This window comes from Syzygium oleosum, unplaced genomic scaffold, assembly GCF_021117445.2.
Source record: "Syzygium oleosum isolate NSW1041296 unplaced genomic scaffold, Sole_v2.1 Sole_v2.07, whole genome shotgun sequence".
NCBI lineage: Eukaryota > Viridiplantae > Streptophyta > Magnoliopsida > Myrtales > Myrtaceae > Syzygium > Syzygium oleosum.
In genome coordinates, this window is record NW_026607491.1 from 8,066,795 (window position 1) to 8,094,651 (window position 27,857).

The 27,857-nt window shown below is 41.4% G+C and overlaps 3 protein-coding genes and 1 pseudogene across 3 annotated transcripts; all 4 read left to right on the plus strand.

The window, feature by feature from the left end:
* The first annotated feature begins 21 nt into the window (after positions 1-21).
* LOC115678570 (G-type lectin S-receptor-like serine/threonine-protein kinase At4g27290) lies at positions 22-10,783 on the plus strand (annotated as a pseudogene).
* Positions 10,784-13,269: 2,486 nt separating this feature from the next.
* Positions 13,270-14,027, plus strand: LOC115676533 (NDR1/HIN1-like protein 26). Its single transcript, XM_030599490.2, has one exon. The coding sequence runs from the start codon at positions 13,287-13,289 to the stop codon at positions 14,025-14,027; it is 741 nt and encodes a 246-aa protein (XP_030455350.1). The 5' UTR covers positions 13,270-13,286.
* Positions 14,028-17,569: 3,542 nt separating this feature from the next.
* Positions 17,570-21,750, plus strand: LOC115677341 (NDR1/HIN1-like protein 26). Its single transcript, XM_056312860.1, has 2 exons — positions 17,570-18,483; positions 21,494-21,750. Exon 1 carries the CDS (start codon positions 17,743-17,745, stop codon positions 18,481-18,483), a length of 741 nt encoding a protein of 246 aa, XP_056168835.1. The 5' UTR covers positions 17,570-17,742; the 3' UTR covers positions 21,494-21,750.
* A 3,759-nt stretch (positions 21,751-25,509) lies between these two features.
* LOC115673432 (NDR1/HIN1-like protein 1) lies at positions 25,510-26,632 on the plus strand. Its single transcript, XM_056313287.1, has one exon. The coding sequence runs from the start codon at positions 25,637-25,639 to the stop codon at positions 26,264-26,266; it is 630 nt and encodes a 209-aa protein (XP_056169262.1). The 5' UTR covers positions 25,510-25,636; the 3' UTR covers positions 26,267-26,632.
* The last annotated feature ends 1,225 nt before the right edge of the window (positions 26,633-27,857 follow it).

Here is a 27,857-nt window from a genome sequence, read left to right on the forward strand (position 1 = left end):
TATACGCCCAAGTTACAAGAAGAGTGGGACCTGCTCAATTCGATGGAGGGGTGCATAAGGAAAGTTCCATTGAATTGTACTCGTGGCGAGGGTTTTACGAAACTTTGGCAGATTAAATTACCTAACCAGGTAGATTTCCAACTATTCAAGAATATGAGCCTTGAGGAGTGCAAGGTAATTGAGTGTCTAAAGAATTGTTCTTGCATGGCTTATGCTAATTCGAATATTAGAGGAGCAGGCTGCTTGATGTGGTTTGGCAATCTCATTGATATTAGAGAAATAAACATTGCTGGTTATAACCAATATCTCTTCCTACGGCTACCTGCTTCTGAATTAGGTAAATACTAATATTGTTATCTGCATTGGCTTATTGGTTTAGCAATTGCTTTTTCTTCTTTGTCCCAATCTTTAATTACATCAATGCGTCCTTTGTCAATGTCAGACTGAACTATTGTTCTGTCCCTTATTATTTATTTCTCATCTCCAAGTTTCACTAATGGGGATAGATTCATCAGCTTACAGATGAGCTCTATTTCTGAAATTAGTTACTTAACTTCTTCCCGTATGCTAGATTCAATCCACAGTCTATCCAAGAAACTGGTGACTATCACTGTGGCTTCAGCCATTTTGGGATTGCTTATAGTGGGCAAGGCATTGAGCATAATCTGGAAAAGAAGAATGAAAAGCCAAGGTAAGCTAAATACCTTTATCTTACTTCATGTGGTCAAATTCCGGGTTGCTTTTTTCTTGTTGAGATTATGGTATGGTTTGAAAAACTAATTTACATCCCTTGTAGGCGTGCCTGGTGGGATGTATGACATTGACTTGCCATTATATGATTTTGCTATCGTTGGTGTTGCTACCAACCATTTCTCTCAAACAAACAAACTAGGAGCAAGCGGCTTCGGTTCGGTCTACAAGGTAACAAGTTATAAATCAGTCAGCTCAAATAACTACAGAGGCCCACACTAAGTAAAATACATGCAGGGAAGTCTTTCCACAGGACAAGAAGTAGCAATCAAAAGGCTGTCAAAATATTCGGGACAAGGTCCTGATGAGTTTATGAATGAAGTCCTTCTTATCGCCAAACTTCAGCACCGGAATCTTGTTGGACTTGTTGGCTGCTGCATTGAGGGAGAAGAAAGAATGTTAATTTATGAGTATATGCCAAACAAAAGCTTGGATTATTTCATCTTTGGTCAGAACCACTTGATCTTTCTCAGTTCCTTTTCTCTCGATTCCTTGTGCTTTTGTTTCTGTCCATTGATTCCTTCGCCAGAAAATACAGCTAAACGCTAATAACTTAATTAGCTTTTGATGGGGTTGAGTGTTTGCAGATCACGACAGAAGCTCCTCTTTGGCATGGAAAAGGCAATTTGACATTGTTCTAGAATTGCCCGAGGACTTCTCTATCTCCATCAGGATTCGAATCTACAAGTGATGCACAGAGACCTGACAACAAAGATGCTGACATGAATCCAAAGATTTCAGATTTTGGCCTGGCAAGGATCTTTCGAGGAGATGACACGGAGGCAGAGATGCGAAGAATAGTTGGCACATAGTAAGTTTCTCGTCTTGATCCATTCGAACATTGCACTATCCATCCGTATTTGGAGGGACTGAAGCCCGATTTGCTTGATGTAGCGGTTACATGTCCCCAGAGTATGCCTTAGATGGAAAATTCTCTGTGAAGTCCGACGTTTTTGTTGAGGAAAACTCCTATTGATTTTGAAGATGACAAAACCTTCTGTGTTATTGTAAATCTGATACTTATTCTGAATAATTTTATTCCAGGACTGTATATTCTGGAAGATAAGAAGAAAGTTATTCAGACTTTACAATCTGTCAAGTATGGTTATGAAGACCCACATAATCGAAGTTCAAATTCAAACTCGAAGTTATTCGGATGCAAATGCGAAGCGAAGTTATTCGATGCAGATGCGGACGAAGAAATTATTCGGACGCAGAAATTCTTCGGACGTTGCACGCAAGTTCTTCGATGCGCACGCAGAATTTCTTCAGCTTAATTCGTAACGTAAAACAATAGCTAGTGATCTAGCATGGATTTCACAGAAGGAATGTTCTGATTGTCTCAATCTAAATCAAATTGATTGACAATCAAACATCACGACAGAATGCATTACAACGGACAAAGCTCTACTTATGGAAACCAAGATTCGATTGTATGGGTGACGAGAATCCGGGATTCGAATCGTTATCCAACGGCTACTCAATCCTTTGTATACAAATCATGTCCAAAGTGAAGATTGGAAGATGATCCTCTCGAATGCCGTCCAAACGGCTAGTTTTGGAAGTAGAGGAGTATTTAAGGAGGTCAACGAGCAGAGAAGATATACGTAATCAAGAATCAACAAGTCCAAAGTCCGAGCATACTCCAATCATTTCTCTTGTCGTTCTGAGCAAAACATTAAGATCTTGAGGGATACTTTGTAAGAGTGATTGTGTGAGATAGAGAGTCCTATCATACACAAGAGTATTGACACTCAGAAGTTGTAATTCCTCTTGATTACATAGTGAAATCCAGCCAAGAGGTCAGTAAGCGTGGGAGAGTGGACGTAGGCTTGCTATAAGCCGAACCACTATAAACTTGTGTGCGCTTTTTCTATCCCTTAACTCTTACTTTACATACTACACATCAAGAGCACCGTCTATATAATCTCGTCTTGAATCCGAATTTTATTCGACTCTTCGTGATTTACTTTGTTTCCGCATAAATTTTTTAAAATTGTTTTAGATCACCTATTCACCCCCCTCTAGGTGATCCTTGCTAGCTACATCAGTTTTTAGCTTTGGTGTGCTTATGTTAGAGATATTAAGTAGCAAAAGGAATAGAGGATTCCGGCATACTGATCATCATCACACCCTTCTTGGGCATGTAAGTTGTAGAGAATTATTAAGACCCGCCATTTCCTTTTTCGCTAAACAAGATCTGATATTCCGTTTCTCTTAAAACGCCATCCCGTTCGTTCTATGTTCCCCCTAGACGCGTTTACTTTTTCGATGCACGGACATCGGTTGACCATGGGTAGTTTAAATTTTTTAGGCATGGCTGCTATGGAGTGAAGGGAGGGCCATGGAATTCATTGATGAATCTGTATGCGCCTCTTTCGTGGGGTCTCAAGCAAAGAGATGCATTCAAGTGGGCTTGCTATGCGTCCAAAAGTTCCATGAAGATAGGCCGGGGATGTCCAGTGTCGTCTTCATGTTGGCAAATGAAGGAGCAACCTTGCCACTGCCAAAAGTGCCTGGTTTCTTCGTCGGGAGAAGTTCGGGTAGCTCGGATGCACATTTAGCTAGGGAAGAACCCAACGCACCCAACTTGGTTACGGTCACATTGCCTGAAGGTCGATAGAAATGCCATCAAGGATGTCTCTGCCGAATGTAGACCGGCTTTCTCGAGTACAAGGGACGGAAGAAGCAGACGATGTTGTAAAGTTGAGTAACAAATTTTTGCATTGGCTTTCTTCTAGACTCTTTGAGAAGAGGGAAGACAAACCTTCCAGCTTCCCTCCACATGGCCGATAATTCCAGACCTCTCCGGTCACCGGCTACCCTGCGCCACCGCCGGGAACCTACTCCAATGGTGGCTATCCTCCGGCGGCGCATCCAACACCGCCTACGCTTACGCGGCTATAGCTAGGAATTGGTCGTTTAGCTTTTAGGAATTAATCAACCAAATAATTGGTCGTGATCATGCTTCAGCTGTGTTTTCGAGTGCTGGTCTGACTATTTTCTTTTCTTTCTTTTGAGCTTTCCAGTGCGCGTTGAGAGAGACAGAGAGTGATATGTACGTTTGCCTCCTCGGCTCCTTCCTCTTAAGTCGATAATTTCATAAGCGATCACCAAAATCTTCTTGCTCAAGTTCGATGGAAGCAACAAAATCGGCTAGACTTTGGTGGGACTAAGACACGTCATTTATTTCGCGAAAAATGAATGATTCGATGAATATTTTTATTCTAAAAATGATTATTTATAGTACTTACAAAAATTAATTAAAAGAATGATATTTTCATTGTTCAAGAAAATATTTAGATATAAATTATTATTGATAATAAAAAAAATTAATGGACTAATTATTTCAAATTATACAAGTAATCGTTTTTAGGAAAATATTTTTCAAACCAATCATTTTCCGCGAAACAAGCGGAGTATATGTAAATATTGATTATCAGGTAATGCTTCAACAACCAAATATAAATAAAACCAGGGTTACATATTCCAACTACATGCATCTCCTTGTGTAGGAATCACTATGGACACATGTGGCACGAATGTAATAATTGATTGTTGCAAATCGCACGAAATACATATGCAATGTGCGCGACAACCCTCACTCGATTTCGTCCTCACTAAATTCACTTTCGCTACTTTTGCTCCGATAAAGCTTCGCTTTTTATCCCGTAGGGTCCGACTCTTGCAATAATTACATCATCGACGGGGGATAGACTTCTTTTTTCCTCAACGAAAAATTATACTAACCCATGCTCCAATAAGGATCCGACACATCATTTAATGTGTTAGCATACCTTTCATTGTGAATTCTTTTTCTCTTTATTTCTGTTCATGGCATTGTTAGTCATTTTTGGGCAAGGGCCAACAGCTTCGGCCCACATGCTCAAAAAGATCGGACCTATAAAGATGGGCTCAGCCCACAACTTCTCATCAATATAACCATACATAGTCTATGCTTTGAAACAGACTATGCGAACTCGGAGTATATAGTGAGACAACATCGAGGCTCCGTTTGCTTCTCTGCAGAATGCAGACCGGCTTTCTCGAGTGCAAAGGACGGAAGAGTTGAATAACGAATTTTTGCCATGGCTTTTACCCAGACTCATGAAGAAGAGGGAAGAAAAACCTTGCAGCTGCTTCTTTTTAATTGTTTTCCTTCTTCCTTTTAGCTTTGTAGCGCGCGTTGAGATAGAAAGAGAGCGATGTGCACATCGGCAGAAGTTGGGGTAGAAATGTCGAGCGGATAGAGAGGGCGATCGACAATAACATGGAAAAAGTCGATGTTTCTTCTTTGTCGTGCATGCAAAGGTCAAGCGTGGGACATGCAGGTTGCCTTCTCGGCTCCTTCCTCTTTTTAAGTCAACTCACTAGGAAGAGCTCATAAACGAACGACGACAACTTCCTGCGCGAATCAGATAGAAACAACGACATCATAATCCCCGCAGACTTAGGTTGACTTGGAACCCGTCCTGTTTCTTGCTTGGCACGAAGAGAAAATCGGCTTCCTTTAGCGTGTGACTATCGATGCGTGTGACTATCGATCATTAGGTGATTGCTACGGCACGAAGAGAAAATCGGCTTCCTTTAGCGTGTGACTATCGACCATTAGGCGATTGCTACAGCAGCCAAATAGCAAGAAACATCTATCATGTTGCACGATCGAACTACATCCGTTTTCCTCCATGTAGAAAATCACTGTGGATACATGTGGCCTAAAGGTAATCCTCCGTCGTCGCAAATCGCGCAAAAATAGGTATTCGATGTGACGCGTGCGACGACCCTAACTTGATATTCGCCCTTATATAGATTGACTTCTGCAACTCTTACTCAGATAAAGTTTCGTCCCTTTATATAGATGGCCTAAGAGAAGGGTAGTGAAGAAGAGTCGGTTAGTCCGAGAGAGAGAGCGGGGAAAATTAGAGATATGGCAGATTAAAAAGAAAGAGTGGGTTGACTGTGATCACTCCTTTGCCCTTTACCTTCTTATGTGTCCATAATCATCGAATTATATTTTTTCTATTACGTGGAAGCATGAATGAAACAAAGCTGTCAAAGATATTTTTTAGCAATCTTCTTTTTCTCTTCGCTTTGACTTTTCATACTCCCAACCACGGGCCAAGTGAAATATCTTAGGCTGCGAATGATAATTATTATGTTTCTTTATTTTTCTATAATTCTTTTCCTAGTAACAGGTTTAGAATAAAAATCTGTTTGGTAAAGCAATTTTATTTTTCTATTTCTGGAATAAATTTTGATTTCAGAAATAGGTTTGAAATAGAAATTGAGAAGTAAAAGTTTTCTGCTTTTTTATTTTTGGAACAAAAACGAGAAATAAAAATTCTTCTCATTGCTCGCCCTCGCTACTAGCTGGTTGCCCACCCACCGCCCACCGTCCACCGCCGCCCACCTATTGTCCGCCGCCTCCCACCGGACGCCGCCTGCCTCCTGCCGTCGGTCGCCGCCTCTTGCCGCTATCCTCTTCCCGCCTCCCGTTGCCAGTCGTCGTCCGCCTCTCGCCGCTACCCGACGCCGGCCACCTTCTACTGCTATCCTCCGCACTAGCCGCAACGCCGTCCGTCGCCGCCTCCCGCCGTCCGCCGCCGTCTACTCGCCGGCTGCCCGATAGAGAGAAATTTTGTGTCGTTATCAAACAAAATTTTTATTTCGGGAACATAAATTTTGTGTCGTTATCAAACGCGTATTTTTGCTCAGAAACTCATCCATGAAATTGATTTCTGAAACATAATGGTTGTCATTAGCGCTCTTATCAGATCATGCACCAACCAACGTATATCTATAATTTCGCAATTATTTGTCCTTTAAATTCTAAATTAAAGAAAGAAGAATATTGACAAGGAGGTCAAGACAATATTGTCTCTTCAACGAAAAAAAAAGCAGGTATAATTCGACATTATCTCCCGTATTTTCGGTTGGTTAAAATAATCGCCACACATATTTTATTTGAATGTATTTTTTAACATAACTTTTACACATGAGATGAGAAGAAAAAGTACATTGAAAATTATAAAGGTTCTTAAATTAGCTTATGCTTTGGGGATGCCCACTAAATTCAAACAATAGAAAGCAATTATTATTCATCAACGGAAAAAAGGTAGTTTTTTTTGGTCGAAAAAAAAAAGGTAGTTGATATTCATAGAATTTATGTGGTTGGAGACCGATCCACGAACATTTGCGTGACAGGTCTTCCTGTTTGACCCAGCTCAATCCAATCCCAAAACGCCAAGAACTTGCTCTTCACCAGACAAAGGTATATGTCTCCCATATCTCTTCCTGTTACGCTATTCTGAAAAGTTTGAATCTTTATCTAGTTATTTACTTCATCTCGTAGATCAAACAGAAGGGTCTGCAATGGCTGATCATCCTATCTTTAGCTTCTTCTGCACTTCCATCGTCGTTCTGTCACTGCTGCGCCTGTCAAGTGCAGCCGACACCCTGAGTTCAGCTCAATCTATTAGAGATGGAGAGACATTAGTTTCCCCGGGCCGAAAGTTTGAGCTCGGTTTCTTCTCGGCCGGAAGCTCAAAGAACAGTTTCCTGGGGATATGGTTCGTGGCGAGTTCCGAAACGGTTGTTTGGGTTGCTAACAGGAACAGTCCACTCACCGATTCAAATGGTACTCTGGAAATAAGCAATAAAGGTGAACTTGTTCTTCTGAACCGATCGAAGAGCGTCATTTGGTCAACGAATTCGACCAAGGTTCTCAACAACCCAGTTGTACAGCTCCTAGATTCTGGTAACCTTGTTCTTAGGGAACGCAACAGTTCAGATTCCACTGACTACTCATGGCAGAGCTTTGATGATCCATCAGACACGGTATTGGTCGGTATGACAGTGGGATGGAACTTTAGAACCGGTTTGGAACGTCATCTGACTTCTTGGAGAAGCACAGACGATCCTTCCCCCGGAGACTATACATTCAGATACAAAATCAATGGTTTACCTCAACTAGAAATTGTCAGAAATGGCTCCGTCAAAGTTTATCGAAGTGGGCCATGGGATGGAGTTGGATTCAGCAGTATGTCCAAGGAGTCGATTCCCGTTGCTAAATCCATTTCTGTTTACAACGGAACGGATGCCTATTTTGCGATTGAAACCTTCAAGGATGATATCACTATCAGAGGCACATTAAGCCCCGATGGTGTTGCGCAGGCTTTTCTACTGAAGAGTGGAAGCACGAAGTGGGATCTGATAGAGTCGCTCCCTTACGACCCTTGTGACAGCTATGGACTTTGTGGCTCTAATGGCGTGTGCCGAGGTAACCAAAACCCAAGATGCCTCTGCTTGCAGGGTTTTATGCCCAAGACGCAAGAAGAATGGGACATGCTCAATTCTGCGGGAGGGTGCATAAGGAAAGTTCCATTAAATTGTTCTCGTGGCGAGGGTTTTATGAAACTTTCGAAGGTGAAATTACCTGACCTGGTAGATTTCCAGCTATTCAAGAATATGAGCCTTGAGGAGTGCAAGGTTGAGTGTCTAAAGAATTGTTCTTGCATAGCTTATGCTAATTCGGATATTAGAGGAGCAGGCTGCTTGATGTGGTTTGGCGATCTCACTGATATTAGGGATTTTTACATTGCTGGTTATGACCAGTATCTCTTCCTACGGCTACCTGCTTCTGAATTAGGTAAATACTAATATCGTTTTCTGCATTGGCTAATTTTTTTAGCAATTGCTTTTTTCTTCTTTGTCCCAATCTTTCATTACATCAATGCGTCCTTTGTCAATGTCAGACAGAACTACTGTTCTGTCCCGTACTAATTATTTGTCGTCTCCAAGTTTCTCTAATGGAGATAGATTCATCAGCTTATAAACGAACTCTCCTTCTGAAATTAGTTACTTAACTTCTTCTTGTATGCTAGATTCAACCCGCAATCTATCCAAAAAACTGGTGACTATCACTGTGGCTTCAGCCGTATCGGGATTGCTTATTGTGGGCACGGCATTGAGCATATTCTGGAAAAGAAGAATGAAAAGCCGAGGTTAGCTAAATACCTTTATCTCACTTCATGTGGTCAAATTCCGGATTGTTTTTTTTTTCTTGTGGAGGTTACGGTATGGTTTGAGAAACTAATTTACATCTCTTGTAGGCTTGCCAAGTGGGATGGATGACATTGATTTGCCCTTATATGATTTTGCTGCTGTTGATGTTGCTACCAACCACTTCTCTCAAACAAACAAGCTAGGAGCGGGTGGCTTCGGTTCGGTCTACAAGGTAACGAGTTATAAATCTGCGAATTCAAATAACTATAGTGGCCCGCACTAAGCAAAATACATGCAGGGAAGTCTTTCCACGGGACAAGAAGTAGCAGTAAAGAGGCTATCAAAATATTCTGGACAAGGTCCTGATGAGTTTATGAATGAAGTCCTTCTAATCGCCAGACTTCAGCACCGGAATCTTGTTGGACTTGTTGGCTGCTGCATTGAGGGAGATGAAAGAATGTTAATTTATGAGTTTATGCCAAACAAAAGCTTGGATTATTTCATCTTTGGTCAGAACCACCAGATCTTAATGTGTTCCTTTTCACTCGATTCCTTATGCTTTTGTTTCTGTCCATTGATTCCTTCGCTAGAAAACACGGCTAAAAGCTAACAACATAATTAGTTTTTGATGGGGTTGAGTGTGTGCAGATCATGACAGAAGCTCCTCTTTGGCATGGAAAAGGCGATTTGACATTGTTCTAGGAATTGCCCGAGGACTTCTCTATCTCCACCAGGATTCGAAACTACAAGTGATCCACAGAGACCTGAAAACAAGTAATATTTTGTTAGATGCTGAAATGAATCCAAAGATTTCAGATTTCGGCCTGGCAAGGATCTTTCGAGGAGATGACACGGAGGCAGAGACGAGAAGAATAGTGGGTACATAGTAAGTTTCTCATCTTGATTCATTGGAACAGTGCACTATCCATCAGTATTTGGAGGGACTGAAGCCCGATTTGCTTGATGCAGTGGTTACATGTCCCCAGAGTATGCCTTGGATGGGAAATTCTCCGTGAAGTCTGACATTTTTAGCTTTGGGGTGCTTTTGTTAGAGACAGTAAGTAGCAAAAGGAATAGAGGATTCCAGCATCCTGATCATCATCACACCCTTCTTGGGCACGTAAGTGGTAGAGAATTATTAAGACCCGCCGTTTCCTTTTTTGCTAAACAAGATCAGACATTCCGTTTCTCTTAAAACCTCATCCCATTTCGTTCTGTGTTCCCCTAGTCACGTTTTCTTTTTTGATGCACAGACAGTGGTTGATCATGAGTAGCTTAAATTTTTTAGGCATGGCTGCTATGGAGTGAAGGGAGGGCCATGGAACTCATTGATGAATCTTTAACCGCCTCTTTCATGGAGTCTCAAGCAGAGAGATGCATACAGGTGGGCTTGTTATGCGTCCAAAGGTTTCCTGAAGATAGGCCAACAATGTCCAGCGTCGTCTTCATGTTGGCAAATGAAGGAGCAACCTTGCCACTGCCAAAAGAACCCGGTTTCTTCGTCGAGAGAAGTTCGGGTAGTTCAGATGCATATTTAGTTAGGGAAGAACCCAACACACCCAACTTGGTTACGGTCACATTGCCTGAAGGTCGATAGAAATGTCATCGAGAATGTCTGCAGAATGTAGACCGGCTTTCTCAAGCACAATGGACAGAAGAAGCATACGATGTTGTAAAGTTGAATAACAAATTTTTTGCCATGGCTTTTTCCTAGACCCTTGGAGAAGAGGGAAGAACAACCTTCCAGCCTCCCGCAACATGCTCGATAATTCCAGACCTCTCCGGTCACCGGCTACCCCACGCCGCCACCGGGAACCTACTCCAACGGCGGCTATCCTCCGGCGGCGCATCCCAACACCGCAGATATTCAATGCCGCATGTTCCAATAAGTATCTGACACGTCATTTAATGTGTTAAGACTTTTTACCCAGGCTTAGCATACCTTTCATTGTGAATTCTTTCTCTTTATTTCTGCTCATTGCATTGTTAGTCATTTTTGGGCCGGGGCCAATGTCTTCGGCCCTCATGCTCAAAAAGCTCGGACATATAAAGATGGGCTCAGCCCAAAACTTCTCCATTCACTATTTCGAATTGTCGGGCTTATGAGCAAAGCAAAGAAAAATTAGCCCAACTAAAAAAAATTCAACTTTCAATAACCATTCACTTTCTATCCCTTAATTCCGAAAAGAATTATACCGTAGAATGCACATTTCTCATCAATATAACCATACATAGTCTATGCTTTGAAACAGACTATGCGAACTCGGAGTATTTAGTGAGAGAACATCGAGGCTCCGTTTGCTTCGCGGAAAACGAATGATTTGGAAAAAAATTTCCTAAAAATGATCGTTTTTATTACTTAAAAATATGAATGAACGAAAAATACTTTATCATTGATAAAAATATTTAGACATAAATATTTTTGGTAATGAAAATATTTTTTATTGGCTAATTATTTCAAGCGATGCAAGCAATCATTTTTAGGAAAATATTTTCCAAATTATTAATTTTCCACAAAAGAAACGGGAGCCAATTTCTTTGCTTTTTTCATTTCGAACTCCATATATTGTAAAGACTAAAGTCAATTCAATTCGAATTGGATAAAGAGATGGTTTATGAGAAGGGTAGTGAACAAGAGTGGGTTGACTTTTGACCATTTTTTGTGTCCTTTTTTTTTCAATGGCGGTGTCCACAATTTTATAGTCAACTATATTCGAAACGATGGCTAATTATAAGATAATATTTTTTTATTTCTCTAAAAACTATTGTACTAAACGATAGCAGGAATGAACACCATTGACAAAAATATTTTTGAGTCGTTATATGGCAATTTATGTGTCTCTTAAATTCAAAATTAAAGAAGGAAAAATATTGACAAGTGGGTCGAGACTATATTTTCTATTCGGGCAATTGGCTTTGTGGGTTCACGCAAACTGTGAGAGTGTGTTCTTCTTTCAAAGCAGAACTTTAGCGCATATATTTAGGTCTCAAAATGTCTATCTCATTTGACATTCGCAAACTTATTGTGGAGATGGACTTGTAGGAGGCTATTTCTCTTCTTCATAAATCAACTCGCTCTCTCAATTTTGGTGACATTCTCCTTACACAGATTGGGAAAATGTTAGAGTATTTTCAACAGGTCAAAATCATACATACTTTTAGGGAAAGAAACTTATGTGCATATTGGTTAGCAAATTGGATACTTCAATTATCTGATATAAATTAGGAGTGGGCATGGTTCCAAGTTACCTAGAACCTGATCGGTGAGAACCTGTAGGTTCTAGGTTTTAAAAATTGGGAAATGGTAGGTTTCAGGTTTCCAAGTTCTAGGTAAGTGGAACTTTAAACCTTAAACCTTAAACAAGTTTTTTTGTATTTTTTCTTGGTTTATGTCTTCGCATGATTCTGCAATATTCCATAGCGAGTATAATATAGAACCACTAGTATGAGTTTTCATTTTATGACTTGTTAATGTTTCATATTCTTCGTGTGTCTAAATATAAATTGTGGTCAGTAGATCGTAACAGCAAGTGGCAGTCATTAAAAGTGATGATTCATTGTAATTGTTCAATTAATAATACAAGTGGAACCGAGATAGACCTTGGAACCGACCTTGGAACTTGTGATGGGGTAGGTTCCAGATTCCAAGATTTGTAGGGTAGGTTTCAGGTTCAAAAAATAACATATTCCCATGGGTAGATTCCAGGTTCCAGGTGGAACTTATATGGAACCTGGAACCGCTCACCCTTAATGTAAATGACACTCTAGCATTAGATAAGCTATCGAGAGATTTACTTCCTTGTTGATAAAAGATCAGACATGATTGAGTTTAATTAGGAAAGTAATAGTGTAACTCTAGGGCTTTGCCCTCATTTCTTACCAAAAAGAAATTATATATTTTTTCTATTTTAAAAAAAGGTCTGTTTCAATGTTATGTCTTCGGCATTTTCAGTGCGAGAAAGTAAGCGCATTAAAAATAATAATAGTTTCTTAAAATTAGTCGCTTGAAAAAATGCACGTGGAGCGCTAATCAAATCCAGATAATTAGGGTATGTTTGCTTCGCGAAAAATGAATCATTCGAAAAACATTTTCCTGCAAATGGTCGTTTCGTTTTCCTTACGAAAATAAATAAACAGTAGATATTTTCGACGTTTAGACATAAAATGTTGTCGGTAATGAAAACATTTTCCATCAGCTAAATTATTTCAACCAATGTAAGCTATCACTTTTAGGAAAAACAATACTTTCCAAATTATTTATTTTCCTTAATAGAAATCATTATTCATCAATAGAGAAGTCATTAATCGCACATTATGTACAAGAAACCGAAATGACAGCTTCACCTCATTTTTCTCTCATTCTTTTGAACGGCAAGAAAATCTCATTTTTCGAACTTATTTTGGACATCTATTAAATGATAGGATTACATGACCTGTAATTCTAACCTATAAATCATGGAAGGAGTCCCGTCGCCACAAAAGGCAAACCCAGAGAAGAAGAGAAGAAGAAAGACCTTCCAGCTTTCTTCGACATGGCCGACAATTCCCGACCTCCGGTCACCGGCTACCCCACGCCGCCCCAGAGTGCCTACTCCAACGGCCATCCTCCGGGGGCGTACTCCAACACCGCCTACCCTTACGCCGCGCCGCGCCCCCAGTACGTCGGTTACCAGTACTATGCCCCGGACCAGCGCGCCACCTTCCTCCGCTACTTCCTGGTGGCGATGATCGCCTTCTTCGCCATCGTCGGCACCATGCTCCTCATCGCCTGGCTCGTCCTCCAGCCACGCCTCCCCGAGTTCCGAGCCGAGTCCGTGACGCTCGCCAACTTCTCCGTCTCCTACTTGTCGCAGCACGTCTCCGGGGACTGGCTCGTCCGGTTCCAGGTCGCGAACCCTAACAAGAAGATGAGGATATCCTACACCGACATCGAGTCCTACATCTACTACGAGTCCGAGCCCTTGAGCGTGATGCGGCTGCCGCCATTCGATCAGGGGACGAGGAACCAGACGGTTGTGCAGGCGAGTTTCGCGGCCGTGGACTCGTACGTGGACGGTTGGGCCGTGAGTGGCATGAATGCGGAGAGAGCGAGCGGGGCCGTGATCTTCCAAGTGAGGCTTATCGCCTTGGCTCGGTTCGAAGCCGGATGGTGGCCCGCACGGTGGAGGTTGGTTAGGGTTTTTTGCCGCAACCTGGCGGTGGCGCTTCCGTCGAACGACGGAACGGGGAAGTTGACCGGTGGAGTGAGAGATTGCATGGTTGGTCTATTATGAGTAAGCTCTCTCGATTTGGTCTTTCTTGAAAGCTGTTTTAAGAGCTCGATTTTCATGTAATTTCGTGTATATTAAAAAATTCGTTTCGAAAACTCATGCGAAATCCAAAAACAAAAACTGCCGGAAAAAGATTCATTTATACAAGCAATTATTTTTAGGAAATTTTTTTTCCAAATTATTCATTTTCCGCAGAAATGAAACAAACAGAGCAGTTGTAATTATCGATTCTCAGAGACACTTCAACAGCCGAATATAAACAAAACCATCGTGTTGCACGATCCAACTGCATCCATCCCCCATGTAGGAATTCACTATGGACACATGTGGCATGAACGTAACAATTGATTGTCGGAAATCGCACAAAATACATAATCGATGCGATGTGCCGAAGATCCTCACTTGATTTTGCCCTTATTAGATTTACTTTCGCAACTTTTGCTCTGATAAAGTTTTGCTTGTTATCCCGTATGATAGGACTATTATACTAATTACATCAACGGCGGGGGATAGATTTTTTTTTCTCAACAAAAAGAACATACTATTAGTATGTACACGGACACGATATTCAATGCTCGATGTTCCAATAAGGATCCTGCACATCATTTATGATGCGTTTATTTTAACATTCCCAATGGGCTTTAGGGGAATGCAAATATCTTTAATTTAAAGCCCCATAAGGAAATGCAAATTACGTTTGGTAAAAAAATCCTTTGTGAAGCTACTTTGGTCAAAATAGTGTTTGGCAAATCTTATTTTACAAAGGGTTTTGGGATTTTTTTATTAAAAAAAAAAGCTTACCTTTCACCCAAGCTGGCGATGGGGTACGACCGCCAACAGGGGTCGCACGACCCCAGGCGGCCCTCGTCGGGGTCACGCAACCCAGGCGACAGAAGCCTGAGGTCGTGCGGCCCAGGCGGCCATCGCCAGGGTTGCCCAACCTCGGGCGACGGCCGCCGACGCCAGATCTGACTCGCCGGCGGTCATAGCCCCTCGCACACTGCCCTCAATCTAAAGAAGATGAACAGTCACGAGGGGCAAAATTGGAATATTAAAGAATTAGTTATGGTAGTTTGGGAAAAAAAATTGGTTTCAGCATTAGGTAAATACTGAAAGCTCAAAGCTAGTCTAGACCAGCCTTAGGCTTTCAGCATTCCCAATGCTGGCTTTCGGCCGAAAGCTCATTGGAAATGATTACCAAAAGCCTTAGTATTTCCCCAAGGGGCTTTCGAGAGAATGCTGAACTAAACACACTCTTAATGTGTTAAGACTTTTTACTCAGCCTTAGCGTACGCACACACATATATATATTTTAGGGAAAAGCATAAAAAAAAGTCTTAAATCTATTGCATTGGTATCAATTCAGTCTTAAACATTTCAATTGGACCAATTTAATCCAAAACATTTTCATATTGATACCAATTTAGCCAATCTAACCAATTTACACTGGAAATTGCTGAAGTGGACAATGATCGTCCTATGTGGCATGGTCGGCGTTAACGTGGATTAATTTTTTTTATGATTTTTTAATAAATTTCCCTTTTTCTTTCCTTTTTTTTTTTTCCTTCTTCTTCCTCTTTGGCCTGTGGCCAGTGTTCTGCCATGGCCGGCAACCGGCCATAAGCGAGGGCAACCTTTGTCGGATCAGGCAAGGGCTTGACCCTTGCCAAATCTAACGAGGGCCACCCTCGCGACCTCTAGCGAAGGTGGGTTAGAGTTTTCTCCAGAGGCCGCGAGGGTGACCCTTTCCTGTGGCCGAGTACTGGCCATGGCCGAGCACCAGCTACAGGCCAAAGAGGAAGAAAAGGAAAACAAATTTGGAAAAATTTTATAAAAAAATTAATAAAAAAATAAAAAAATCTATTAAAAAATTATTCACGTTAACAATTTCTGGCCTAAATTGGTCGGATGGACTCAATTGGTACCAATGTAAAAAATTTTGTAATTAAATTAGTCCAATTGAAAGGTGTATGATCGAATTAATATCAACATAATAGATATATTTTTGTAGGGGACCCACCTTGTGAATTCCTTTTCTCTTTATTTTCTGTTCACGGCACTGCTAGTCATTGTTTGGGCCAGGGCCAGGGCCAATAGCATTGGCCCACATGCTCTAAAAGCTCGGACACTTCTCCTCCGTTCGCTATTTCGAATTGTCGGGCTTATGATCAAAGCGAAGAATAATTAGCCCAACTCAAAAAAAATTCAACTTTCAATAACCATGCACTCTCTCTCCCTTAATTCCGAAAAGAATATACCATAGAATATACATTTCTCATCAATCCAATTATTCATTGTCCATGCTTCCAAACAGACTCTGTGAACTCGGAGTACATAACAAGACAACGAGGTTCCATTTGTTGCGCTGAAAATGAATGATTAGAAAAATATTTTCTTAAAAATAATCGCTTGTATCGCTTATAAAAATGAATAAACAAAAAAATACTTTTATCGTCATCCAAAATGTTTAAATATATCTTATTATTGATAATAATAATATTTTTAATTTATTAATTATTTCGAGCGATACAACCGGTCATTTTTTAATTCAATTCAATTCGAATGGGATAAAGAGACGGCTGGTGAGAAAGGTAGCGGACATGAGTCAGTTGACTTTTGACTACTTCTTGGAGTCCATAATTTTGTAGTCAACTATAGTTGAAATGATGGCTAATCATCGGATAATGTTTTTCGTTTATATTTCTCTAAAAAACTATTGTACTACGTGACAGCAAAAATGAACACAGTTGACAAAAACATTTTCGAGCCGTTATTTGGCAATCTATGTCTCTTAAATCCTAAAGTAAAGAAAGAAAAATATTGACAAGTGGGTCAAGATAATATTTCATCTTCAAAGAAAAAAATAGATCCATTCCAATGTCATGTCTTCCACATTTTCAGCACGAGAAAGGAAGCACCTTGAAAATTATAATTATTTCTTTAAATTAGTTGCTTAACAAAATGCACTTGGAGCGCTAATTAAATCCAAATAATTAATTACGACATGTTCGCTTTGTGGAAAAATAAATCATTTGGAAAATGTTTTTAAAAAAATAATAGTTTTGTTTCGCTTAAAAAAATGAATGAACGAAAGATATCTTCATCGTCTACCAAAATATCTAAACATAAATTGTCGTCACTAATAAAAACATCTTCCAACGAATAAATTATTTCAAGCGAAATCTAGCGATAATTTTGAAGAAAAATATTTTCTAAATCATTCGTCCGCCTCAATAGAAATTATTATTCATCAATAGAAAAGTCCATTAATCCCCCATCAATTATGTACATAAAAAAAAAAACAAACCAAAATAACAGCTTCACCGCATTTATTTTTTCTCATTTCTTTGACCGGTCAAGAAAATATGATTTTTTTCGACCCCCCCAAAAAAAAGAGAGAATCTAATTTTTCTAAATTATCTTTGATGCCAATCAAATGATCAAAATTTAGATGACTTGCAATTCTTAACCTATAAATGAAATCACGGAAGGAGTGAGGGAGAGGCCAAAGCTCATCAGCAAGCAAAGCCATTAAAGCACCTCCTCCTTCTTCCTCCTCAAGAAATTCCTTAACCCCTCTCTCTCTCTCTCTCTCTCTCTCTCTCTCTAGATAGAAAGCTCCCATTTTTCTCTCTCTTCTCGCCATTAGAGGGCAGACCCAGATCAGAGAAGAAGGAGGAGAAGAAGAAGGAAGGACCTTCCGGCTCCCTCCTCCGACATGGCCGACAATTCCAGACCTCCGGTCACCGGCTACCCCGCGCCGCCGCCGGGCGCCTACTCCAACGGCTACCCCCCGCCGGGGCCCCACTCCAACGCCTCCTACCCTTACGCCGCGCCCCGCCCCCAGTACGCCAACTACCAGTACTACACCCCGGACCGGCGCGCCGCCTTCCTCCGCTACTTCCTGGTGGCGATGATCGCCTTCTTCGTCATCATCGGCACCGTGCTCTTCATCGTCTGGCTCGTCCTCCGGCCCCGCCTCCCCGAGTTCCGGGTCGAGTCCGTGGCGCTCGCCAACTTCTCCGTCTCCAACGCGTCGCAGCACGTCTCCGGGGACTGGCTCGTCCGGTTCCAGGTCGCGAACCCTAACAAGAAGATGAGGATATCCTACACCGACATTGAGTCCTACATCTACTACAAGTCCGACTACCTGAGCGCGACGCGGCTGCCGCCGTTCGATCAGGGGACGAGGAACCAGACGGTTGTGCAGGCGAGTTTCGCGGCCGTGGACTCGTATGTGGACGGTTGGGCTGTGAGCGGCATAAATACGGAGAGAGCGAGCGGAGCCGTGAACTTCCAAGTGAGGCTCATCGCCTTGGCTCGCTTCAAAGCTGGATGGTGGCGCGCGCGGCGGAGGTTGATTAGGGTTCTCTGCAGCAACCTGGCGGTGGGGCTTCCGGCGAATAACGGAACGGGGAAGTTGACCGGCGGAGTGAGAGATTGCAGGGTTGGTCTATGAGTAAGCTGTCGTCGTTGCTTTTTTCAATTTTTTCTTTTGTTTTTTTTCACAATCTGAATGTGGTTTAACATGGATAAAGATACCTTTTTTTTTTCGTGAGATTATCGTAGGAATGGATGTATAGATGTACATTTAATTCCTGTATGATAGTTCTTATGGTTGTGATCATTGATTTGTTGATACTGTAGATGTAGAAGATTTCTCTTTTCAAATTTCTAGTTGTATTCACATTGGATTCATTTTTTTGCGTCAATTTAATTGTTGCGGTCTAGCTTGTTGCCATCTCATGTTGCCGCCGTAGCGGAAGAAGTTAAGAACTCGATGAGTACAGTACTATTTGGTTATGTCTTCCTGGAAAATTGATACGTTCCGTGTAATCCATGTCTCTGTTCATTTGAGCTTTGCACGACTTAGGAAGAAGCCTTTGGCTGAACTTTTTGTGCTTTGTATAATGGAGGAAAGTCTTCAAGCATCCTTCTGTTTGAGAGACTGATTTTTGATTTTGTTCTGTCTCTGGTGCGAGTAATTCTAATCAAGGAATTAGACACTGAGAGTCTAAGGAAGCATGGGAGATGTTAAATTCTTGCTTTGCGGCATATGTGACCCTCGTGTGTCGTTCAAATATTGTGAGTGATTGGTAGTGACCAATTTAATATTAAACCGAAGTTTGCATCAGCCTCAGGTTGTATTGGAAGCATAGTGATGTGGGTTGTTCTAAAGATAATTGACCGTATCAGCTCCTTGTTGAGCAGGAGCATGGCCCTTTTAGGGCTTTTGAGCATTTTCAAGCTTACCAATAATCATGGTTGGTTAGGTTAGATTTAGGTGCAGCATCGTGTTTGTGAGTCCTTGGCAACCATAAGCATCTCTTATGCTATGTTGGGGAGAGGGGGTGGGGGAGATTGAAAATTTGGGTAGAAAAGCAATTCAATCTGAAGTAGTTCTTCAAATTGTCAATCTCAAGGAGGTTAGAGTATCTCAAGGCATTGTGACTGAAGGTCCGAAGTTACGCTCTTGTCTACTGAGAAATAGAATTTCTTTTAGCCTTCAATTACCTTCTTGTACTTTCTTCTCTCTTGGAATATGAGCGCCTCAATTTCAGAGGATGGCGGCACTTGCTGCCGAATAAATTGTTCAAATAGATGAATACAAGAACCTAGAAAGAAGGGGTAGGTATTGTCATTTCTCTTTGAAAAGTATGTAGTTGCTTTAAAGTGGACTATTCACTGATTTTGGTAGCTCATGAGTCCTGGAGGTTTGGTGTGTATGTCAGTCATGAGATGGGTTGGAAACTACCATTTGATGTGCACAGAATTTCTGAAGGCGTCATATTAATGCCGGGCTACTAAGATATATGCACACCATTTAGATGCTAGCTTTATGTTGACTCTCATCAATTGTGCTGCACAGATTTGGACCCCCAGTTTCAAGATCCTACATAGCTCTTGTTTTGTCCGTTTAGATAACATGGTGCTTTTAGTGGCTTGGCCTTCATGCTTAGATTGGACAGGTTGCTACATCAGTGGGTCTTTTTCTTCTGGTCCCAACCAACGAATGGAAAAACCTTGAGCTGAAATGCATCTCTAATGAGATACTTAAAGGACTGGTACTAAGGAGTTTACGTGAATGGACGTGAGTTATGGTTAGTGGTCATTAATATGGCATGTAGATGGCTCTTCTAGTACCGATTAACTATGACTGAATCAAGGGGGTCACAAGCGTAAGCATATGATTTGATCTATTTCTTTTTGCCATGAACATCTGTATTTATAGTGAGAGGATAGTATTTGAACTCAGGTGGGCAAAAGCTAGACTAAGATATTGGTTGACCATGTTTGCTTCAGGAAGGTTGCGATAACTTGAGCAAATACCAGAAAAAAAAAATAGTCGAGGTGGGAATTTTTTATCTTGAGTTATCCCGGCTCACTGAAGTGCTAAATTCTGCCTCTAACAGCAGGTACCAGATGCTCTTTTTATGGACCACTTGCTGGGGGCAGGTCTGAACTTTATAGATTTAGAAAAGTCTGAAAAGGAGGTTTCTGCCTCTGAATTACGAAAACTCACTAGAAATGCCACGATTTGCCTCTAACAACAGGAATATATGTTCTTCATATGCACAGCCTGCAGGAGCAGCTTTAAACTATACAATTTGGACAAGAGTGAAAAGGAGGTTTGTGAACAGTAGTGTTGATGTAGTGGATTAAAAGTAATGCATAACAAGTGAGACTTAGTCGGAGGCCTTTGGAGAAATTGGTTTAAAATGGTGATCACATTCTTGCATGTTGACTGAGCTCAGTGAATCCGTTGATTTTATGAGATTGGATCCACTTATGACCATTCATCGTCTTTGACTAATCGTTGATCATTTGCCAATTATATTTTATCCAGAAGAGTAACGCATGCTTGGTAACTTTAATTGAGCTGGTGGATACTGAGAAAACTAGATTCTGATAAATCAGCTAAATCTACCTTGCAAGAGCATGCCTGTCTGCGGTTCCTATTCTTAGTAAGCTATTTTGAATTGTTGCACACATATTACGGGAATTGTCATTTTAGTTTAGGTATACATACATGGCTATGTCTTCTAGGTATGAAGTAATCATCTGGGCTACAACATATACGCTGAACACTCTCCATGATTTCTTTTAATTGTTGATGATTGTCAAGGTATCAACCTCTCCATATACAGTTGTATGATTTTGAATCTTCGAGTGATGTCAATGGATACAATGTGGAGTTTAATGTTTCCATTTGGTTTTATTATTCTTTTAGAAGGGTTAACTATGGTTGATGGAGCATCTGTATATTCTGTTTATAATGTTGTCAACGGTCCATAGAAATAGAGCTGAAACAATTGATACCTGAAGAAATCGGCCACCCTACCCTTTTTTAGATACCTCCGCAACATTACTTTCCGTCTAAGCACAAGAAGGAAGGACTGTTCAACATCTATGACCTCGATAGGAAAAACTCATTGCAAGCGCTACCGCGGTGTTCTGCATAACGACAGGGTTGGGTTTCGAACAGTGTGCAGCGTGCTCCTGCCTGTAGAGCATCTTAGTGGGCATTGTCTCTCGCATGATCCGGAAGATGATTTTGGGCTTCCTCCTGTTCTGCTCATGTTGTATGATTCACTTGTAGCCTGTGAACCTAAAAAGAACCTTATTTTGTCCATAACTTGTTGCATAGAAGCACAGTAACTGTGCACGCCATCTCAATGTTGAGTCGGCGTCCATTTCATCGATGAATGGCCGGTTGAATTGTTTTGTCATGGCATCACTTGCCTATGCATGTCTTATTCACTTGGATTGAGAGATGGAAACCAGGGTCCAGGACAGTATCTGGAACCGACAGACCATTAACCCATCTGGGATAGGCATTTTGCTCAAAACTGTAGTGTCAAATGGACCTCTTCAATAGTAAAGTTATCAAACACCGCCCCGCGCCACCCTCCCCAAAAAAAAAAAAAATAGTAAAGTTATGGCGTGACAAACTTAGGTTCAAGTAGATACAGCACATTGTAGATTTGGCAGGTGAGCGAACTTTTTTTGCAGTGTGAGCAGATGGTTCCATTGCATTTATGGTAGCTTAAAGGTCCTGACCGCATGATGCCGTGTTCGTTTCGACCAAGAGCACTGTGACTAGCATCAAAGGTAGAGACCGAGTTCACCCAATTGTTGGCTACTTTCGGATCTGTTGTGGACTTTTTTGTCGCGTGTCTGATCATCCGGTTGTTTGTTCGCAGTTTTAGGATCACTACTGATGACAGGTTTTTCTTTGTAGACGTACCGGCTTTTCTTCCCTTATATATTCTTACTACTAATATGGAATGAAAACCGAATTCGACTAAGCAAACATCTGACTACTATGAGCCTTAAAACTTGTCGATGAAGCATCGGCGATATCACTTGAAAGATGCCTTTAGAGCACGATCCAAGAAAAAGCATAACCTGTTCAGCATCCTTTTTTGCCAAGTATTGAATCGATCGAACTTATTCTTCCGTTTTCTTCTTCCTTTTCCCTCTACCCCTTTTCCATCTCTCCAATTCTGATTCTTCCCTTCTGGAATTCCCTCCCCATGAAGTGATAGAGCCCCTCTTTTGCTGCTTTTATATATTCCCTCCACCTTTTCCGTATGCTTCTTTTCTTCTTCGTTGTGGTTCCTGATGTGAGGTGGATGAAACGCATGGGATATACCTAGAATTTGCTTGGAGATTTTCTTAATGCTCGGTGAAGATCCATTTATGGCTTTTCATTTATGGGATAAAAATACGAACTAGTGAGATTCAGGTTAACTTTGTGTGACTAGAATGATCCTTAGCTTGTGCAACATGGGAAAGTCATATATCCTCCTTTTACAGAGACTTTATGGATGGGTGAGTGAGATATATGGTTGAGACTAGGATAGAGAGGAATTTCGGCCCGTGTTCTCTAATTATGAGAAGGCCAACTTTAGGTGAGCCTGAGAGATTCCAAGTTCTTTGCGGAGCATGATGTTTTAGGCCATTCAAGTCAACCATTGCCTTGAGATTGTATAATTTCAGGAAGAGAATAACGAAATTCATAACGCTTGACACGCTTGACATGTCGTAATTGGCTTGATTGGACGAATATGGCGTTCTTCAAAAGTAGCTAAAGATTTCTTGATGGGTAAACTAACTTCATAATGCACATACTAATCTTGTGAACAATAGGACCGAAAGCCCGGACGCACTTATTGAGATGTTTGCAAGGAATTGAACTTGTGGCGTGCTCCAAGCAGAGTCGCCCACGGATCTGTTCTTTCACCACTAAATTTTTCTTGAGGAAGTTTTGACATTGACATCATAAAGCACTTGGGGAGGAGAGTACCCTTTCTGAGCGTTTATAGCACCTCTCTATGGTGAGGACAACATCAGAATCATTACTCAGCAATCAACTGAATTTAGTGATTGCTATGCATTGATAGATTCAATCTAAGTAGGGATGACACTGGTCTCTTTCCTGACATCTGAGCATGGACAAAACATGGCACAGCAAGGGAAAGGTCGTATGGTTATGGTGGCAACTTGGGCGAGTGTCACCTTGATAATGAGACATAATGTTTGGTTAAAATGGAACGTCACAACAGAGAAAAAGAGAGGCTAAAAGATGTGGAGGAAGAAGCCTTTGCTTTACAAAGAAGAGGGTACAAAAATATGCAGAAAAGAGGAGTCAGTGATGTAATGAGTGTGCTCCAATGGTTTCCCTTCGAAGCCAAGGCAAAACACACACTTTACACATATATAGAGACTATTTTGATGAGGCAGAGTTATGAATGATTTGTTTATTTATTTGACTCCTTACCAAACTCCCAACCACACAAAATCCCTAAAGAATGAAGCCCCACCACCAAAAGGAAAAGGTGTTTTGATGTATTGATATAACAGCCGACACGTTGCAATCGGCCAATTATATTACTCGCGTGATATACATTCTCATCAAGTTTTTCGTTTCAATTTTAAATCCCTCACTTCTTGTTGTATAGCTTCTCAATTTGTCATTATCCGGTGGTATCACACTACGAGGAGCCAAATTCACAGATCTGTGTGTGGTAATAATTTATGAGGGTGAAATTAGTAGAATTGGACAAAATCAATGATTTCCAAGAAACCCCATTAACGGTTGTTAGAGTCTCGAGAACGATAGAGATGTCCATGTCACAACAAGCAATCGCAGAGATCATTCTCGGCCCTTTTTGGAATGAAACCAAAACATGGTACATCAATGATTTTCGGATTGCTTCTATCATAGTCACAAAATGTAATTAATCATCTTCAATCTAACTCAGCAAACCATTCACAATCTTTCCTTGCTTCTTCACATTGTTCCATGACCCACTTTTCACCCCACCACACAAAGAATATGAACCAACAGAAAGTTGATGGACACCCTTTTGGAGCATATACACGTATATGTTTGCTTTCTTTCCCAACACGTCCTGGTATATTCTAGGGAGAGTGACAATAGATTCAAAGCTACCCAACATCACTATACGTGTTCTCCAATCCCAAACTTTGTGAGAGAAGTATCTTATGTTATAATCACATTCATTGAAGTACGATAATTGCAATTTTCTTGAAAAGAATTTCTTCGTATTGGGAACTTTTGCAGGCTGCGTTGATGATTGTCTCCCCTTAAGGATGAAGAATCCTGGCCATTCATGTTGCACTTTCCACTTACTACCAGCGACATTTAGGTCCCAACGCGCAAGAGTGATGGCACCACAAGATCAATTCAAAGAACACTACACGGACCGACTTCTGCAAGTAAATTTAATTTATTGCAGTGTTTGCAACAGTTAAATATAATGATATGTGTCAGGTGGTAAAGACAAAAAGAGATGCACAAGGACTCCTTCAGCATTTAACCTAACCCTAAAAACTTCTGAACCTGAAGTTGGTCTGTCCTCACGACCTCAACATGTAAATGCCCCTTTCCATGTCCAAAATAGAACAAGAAAACTTCATTTTCCTGTTGATCAAGAAAAAAGAGAACATCATTTTTTTTCGTTTACTTTTTTATAAACAATTCGTGCATGGTCTTCCTGTTACTTGGTATGGTATCAAGAACTGAGCATCTCGCATGTCTACTTCTTCAAAATTTTGACTTGTCATGACAAAACCTAGTTGTATATAACCTAGCTTAGGTTTGATAAGATTATTTCCTCTTCCTTTAGAGAAACACTTCAAGATTCTTGTCCTTTAGGACTTCAATCTCTTTATGTTTTTGAGGGACCCCATTAGGGTTCATGGCACACTGTTGGCCCAATACATAGGAGCAAGTATATACCACACAAGATAAGGTTGGTACAAAACAACCACCATGTCAATTCAATTTCACACCACTCACTCCTAATGATTCAAATGCACGTTTTCCCCCTTCATAAGCTTTTAAAAGACCACCTAAAAACCTTGTGCAAACTCCAAATTGCCACATTTTGTGCACAGCTCTCTCCAAAAGCAAAGACTACATAAGCTTCCCCTCTATAAAAGACTCGCAAGCACAAGCCAAAGCTCTTAGCCCCCCCTCATTGTGTAAGCTCTCTCTCTTCACAATTTTTTTCTTTTTCTTTGCTTCAAAAATCGACACTTTGGCTTAGAGTTTGATTCGACATTGTCACACACAAATTGACATGACCGCGAAGGAATGCGACCACCACGAGGAGGAGGAGCACCGCCTCCACCGGCGGCTCTTCTCCCTCCTCCTTGGTCTCATCGTCCTTGCCCTCTTCATCATCTTCCTCGTCTTCCTCATCCTCCGCCCCGCCAAGCCCGCCTTCGTCCTCCGTGACGCCACCATCTACCAGTTCAATGCCTCCGCTGTCCCGAGCCTCCTCACCACTGACATGCAGGTCACGCTGTCGTCCCGAAACCCCAACGAGAGGATCGGCATCTACTACCAGAAGCTCAACATATTCGCGTCGTACCGGGGGCAGCAGATAACGCTGCCAACGCTGCTGCCGGAGAGCTACCAGGCTCACAAGGAGGTGATCGACTGGTCGCCGTTCTTGTATGGGAGCGCCGTGCCAGTGTCGCCGTTCCTTACGGCAGCTTTGGAACAGGACCAGAACGCAGGGAGTGTGCTGGTGAACATAAAAGTGGATGGAAGTGTGAAGTGGAAGGTTGGGACGTGGGTCTCGGGCAAGTATCACCTTCATGTCAACTGTCCAGCCTTGCTGGTGTTCAAAGAACCGAGTGGTGGTATCGCTGTTGGACCCTCCATGAAGATTCAGCTCACTCAACACTGTACTGTTGATGTGTAGAGAGACAAAGTGAGGAAGTGTTAGATCTCACCCCCCTTCTCTCTCTCTCTCTCTCTCTCTCTCTCTCTCTCTCTCTCTCTCTCTCTCTCTCTCTCTCTCTCTCTCTCTCTCCCTCTCTCTCTCTCTTTCTCTCTCTGTCAATGCAGTTTGTTTGCCTTTTCCTCTCTCTTTTTCTCCCTGTTAATCGAAAATGCATCAACTGAGGTAAATTTCAGTGTCTTTTCTTATTCTTTTCTTGCCGTTTCTGGCTTCGTCTAGCTCTCCTATGCTTGTTTTAGGCGATATATCTATTGTGTGCTGTGAAGATGGGGACTGAACATTGCTGTGAAAACAAGAGATAGGGGCACGAGCGAGACCATTTGAGCTCCACTCGCGGGTTTTTTGAACTCGACTCGATTTGTTATCAAAATAGTCGAGATTGATTTTGAAAAAACTCGGCACAAATAGCTGGTAAGCCTGTTCGAGCGATTGCATTTTGTGATATACTTTAACCATACCGATGAATAAGTAAATAAATGTATTATTTCTCATTGTGGTTGTATGATTAAGATTCAAGCTTAAATCGAGCTTGCACTAGAATATGTCAACCATTCGAGTGGGAGTCGCGTCAAGTCCATGCTTGAGATTATCAAGAACTTAACCGAATCGAGCCATCAATCGAGCCCGAATCGAGTATTCAAGTCTTGTAGATCCCAGTCGAATCGAGCCAAACTCGAATATTAAACTGTTGCGTGTCGTCTGGATTACAGGCCTAATTAGAAGTGCCGTACAAAAGCAATCGTTGAGGGAGAGGGCCGACCGAGACGCCTCATCATGAACTTTGGTTTGGTTAAAGCGAGATAGGTGCTGCGTATCTTTGTCACACAAATCAAGAAGCGATTTTTATAAGATTTCTCGAGCAGCATGTATCATGGATCGTGTTTAATGGGAGGTTGCACCGTGTTCATGCAACCCCACTTGAAATATCTAATAAATCCATACTAAAATTTTGATTAGCAGGACTAAATTATCTTACACTGGTTCTATCATCAACCTTTCTGAGCTAGCATCTTTTTCTCCGGCCTCCCCATATCAATCCTAATCATTAATGTAAACCCAGTAGTCATTAATCCTACTAATTTATCTAAGGGAAGTCAGAAGTTTGGTTTAATCATTGTTTAGATCTAACTTGGGTCGTGGTGCTCTCGTAATAACCACAGATTCGCTGAATTTACTCGTGTGATCAACTTCCATCAGTTCTGAGCTAATCAAAGTTGATTAACCAAGAAGACGCCCGCCTCCCTTTCCAGCTTTCCATTGCATGTTTCGGAAAGGGGAAGTCACCCATTGCCTCTTTGCTTTCAAACTTTACAGATCAAAAGAGAAGTGAGGTTCAACAACCTTCGCTATACAACAAGGTGGAATTGAATTGCCACCACCTAAACCGGGTGGGTCGTCACGTTCAATTCATCCGCTACAGGCAATTTCATGCAATTGCAATAGATCAGTCGAGACCTGCTTACATAATAGTCCTTAGAGTTCGTAAACGCTTCAGTTCAAATCCTTGGCAGTTCACATGCAGGTGATGCGGCAGCCATCATGAAAGTTATAG

What these genes read in the sequence shown, in the direction of transcription:
- LOC115676533 (XM_030599490.2), top strand. Translation starts at nt 13,287, where the DNA reads ATGGCCGACAATTCCCGACCTCCGGTCACCGGCTACCCCACGCCGCCC.
- LOC115677341 (XM_056312860.1), top strand. Translation starts at nt 17,743, where the DNA reads ATGGCCGACAATTCCAGACCTCCGGTCACCGGCTACCCCGCGCCGCCG.
- LOC115673432 (XM_056313287.1), top strand. Translation starts at nt 25,637, where the DNA reads ATGACCGCGAAGGAATGCGACCACCACGAGGAGGAGGAGCACCGCCTC.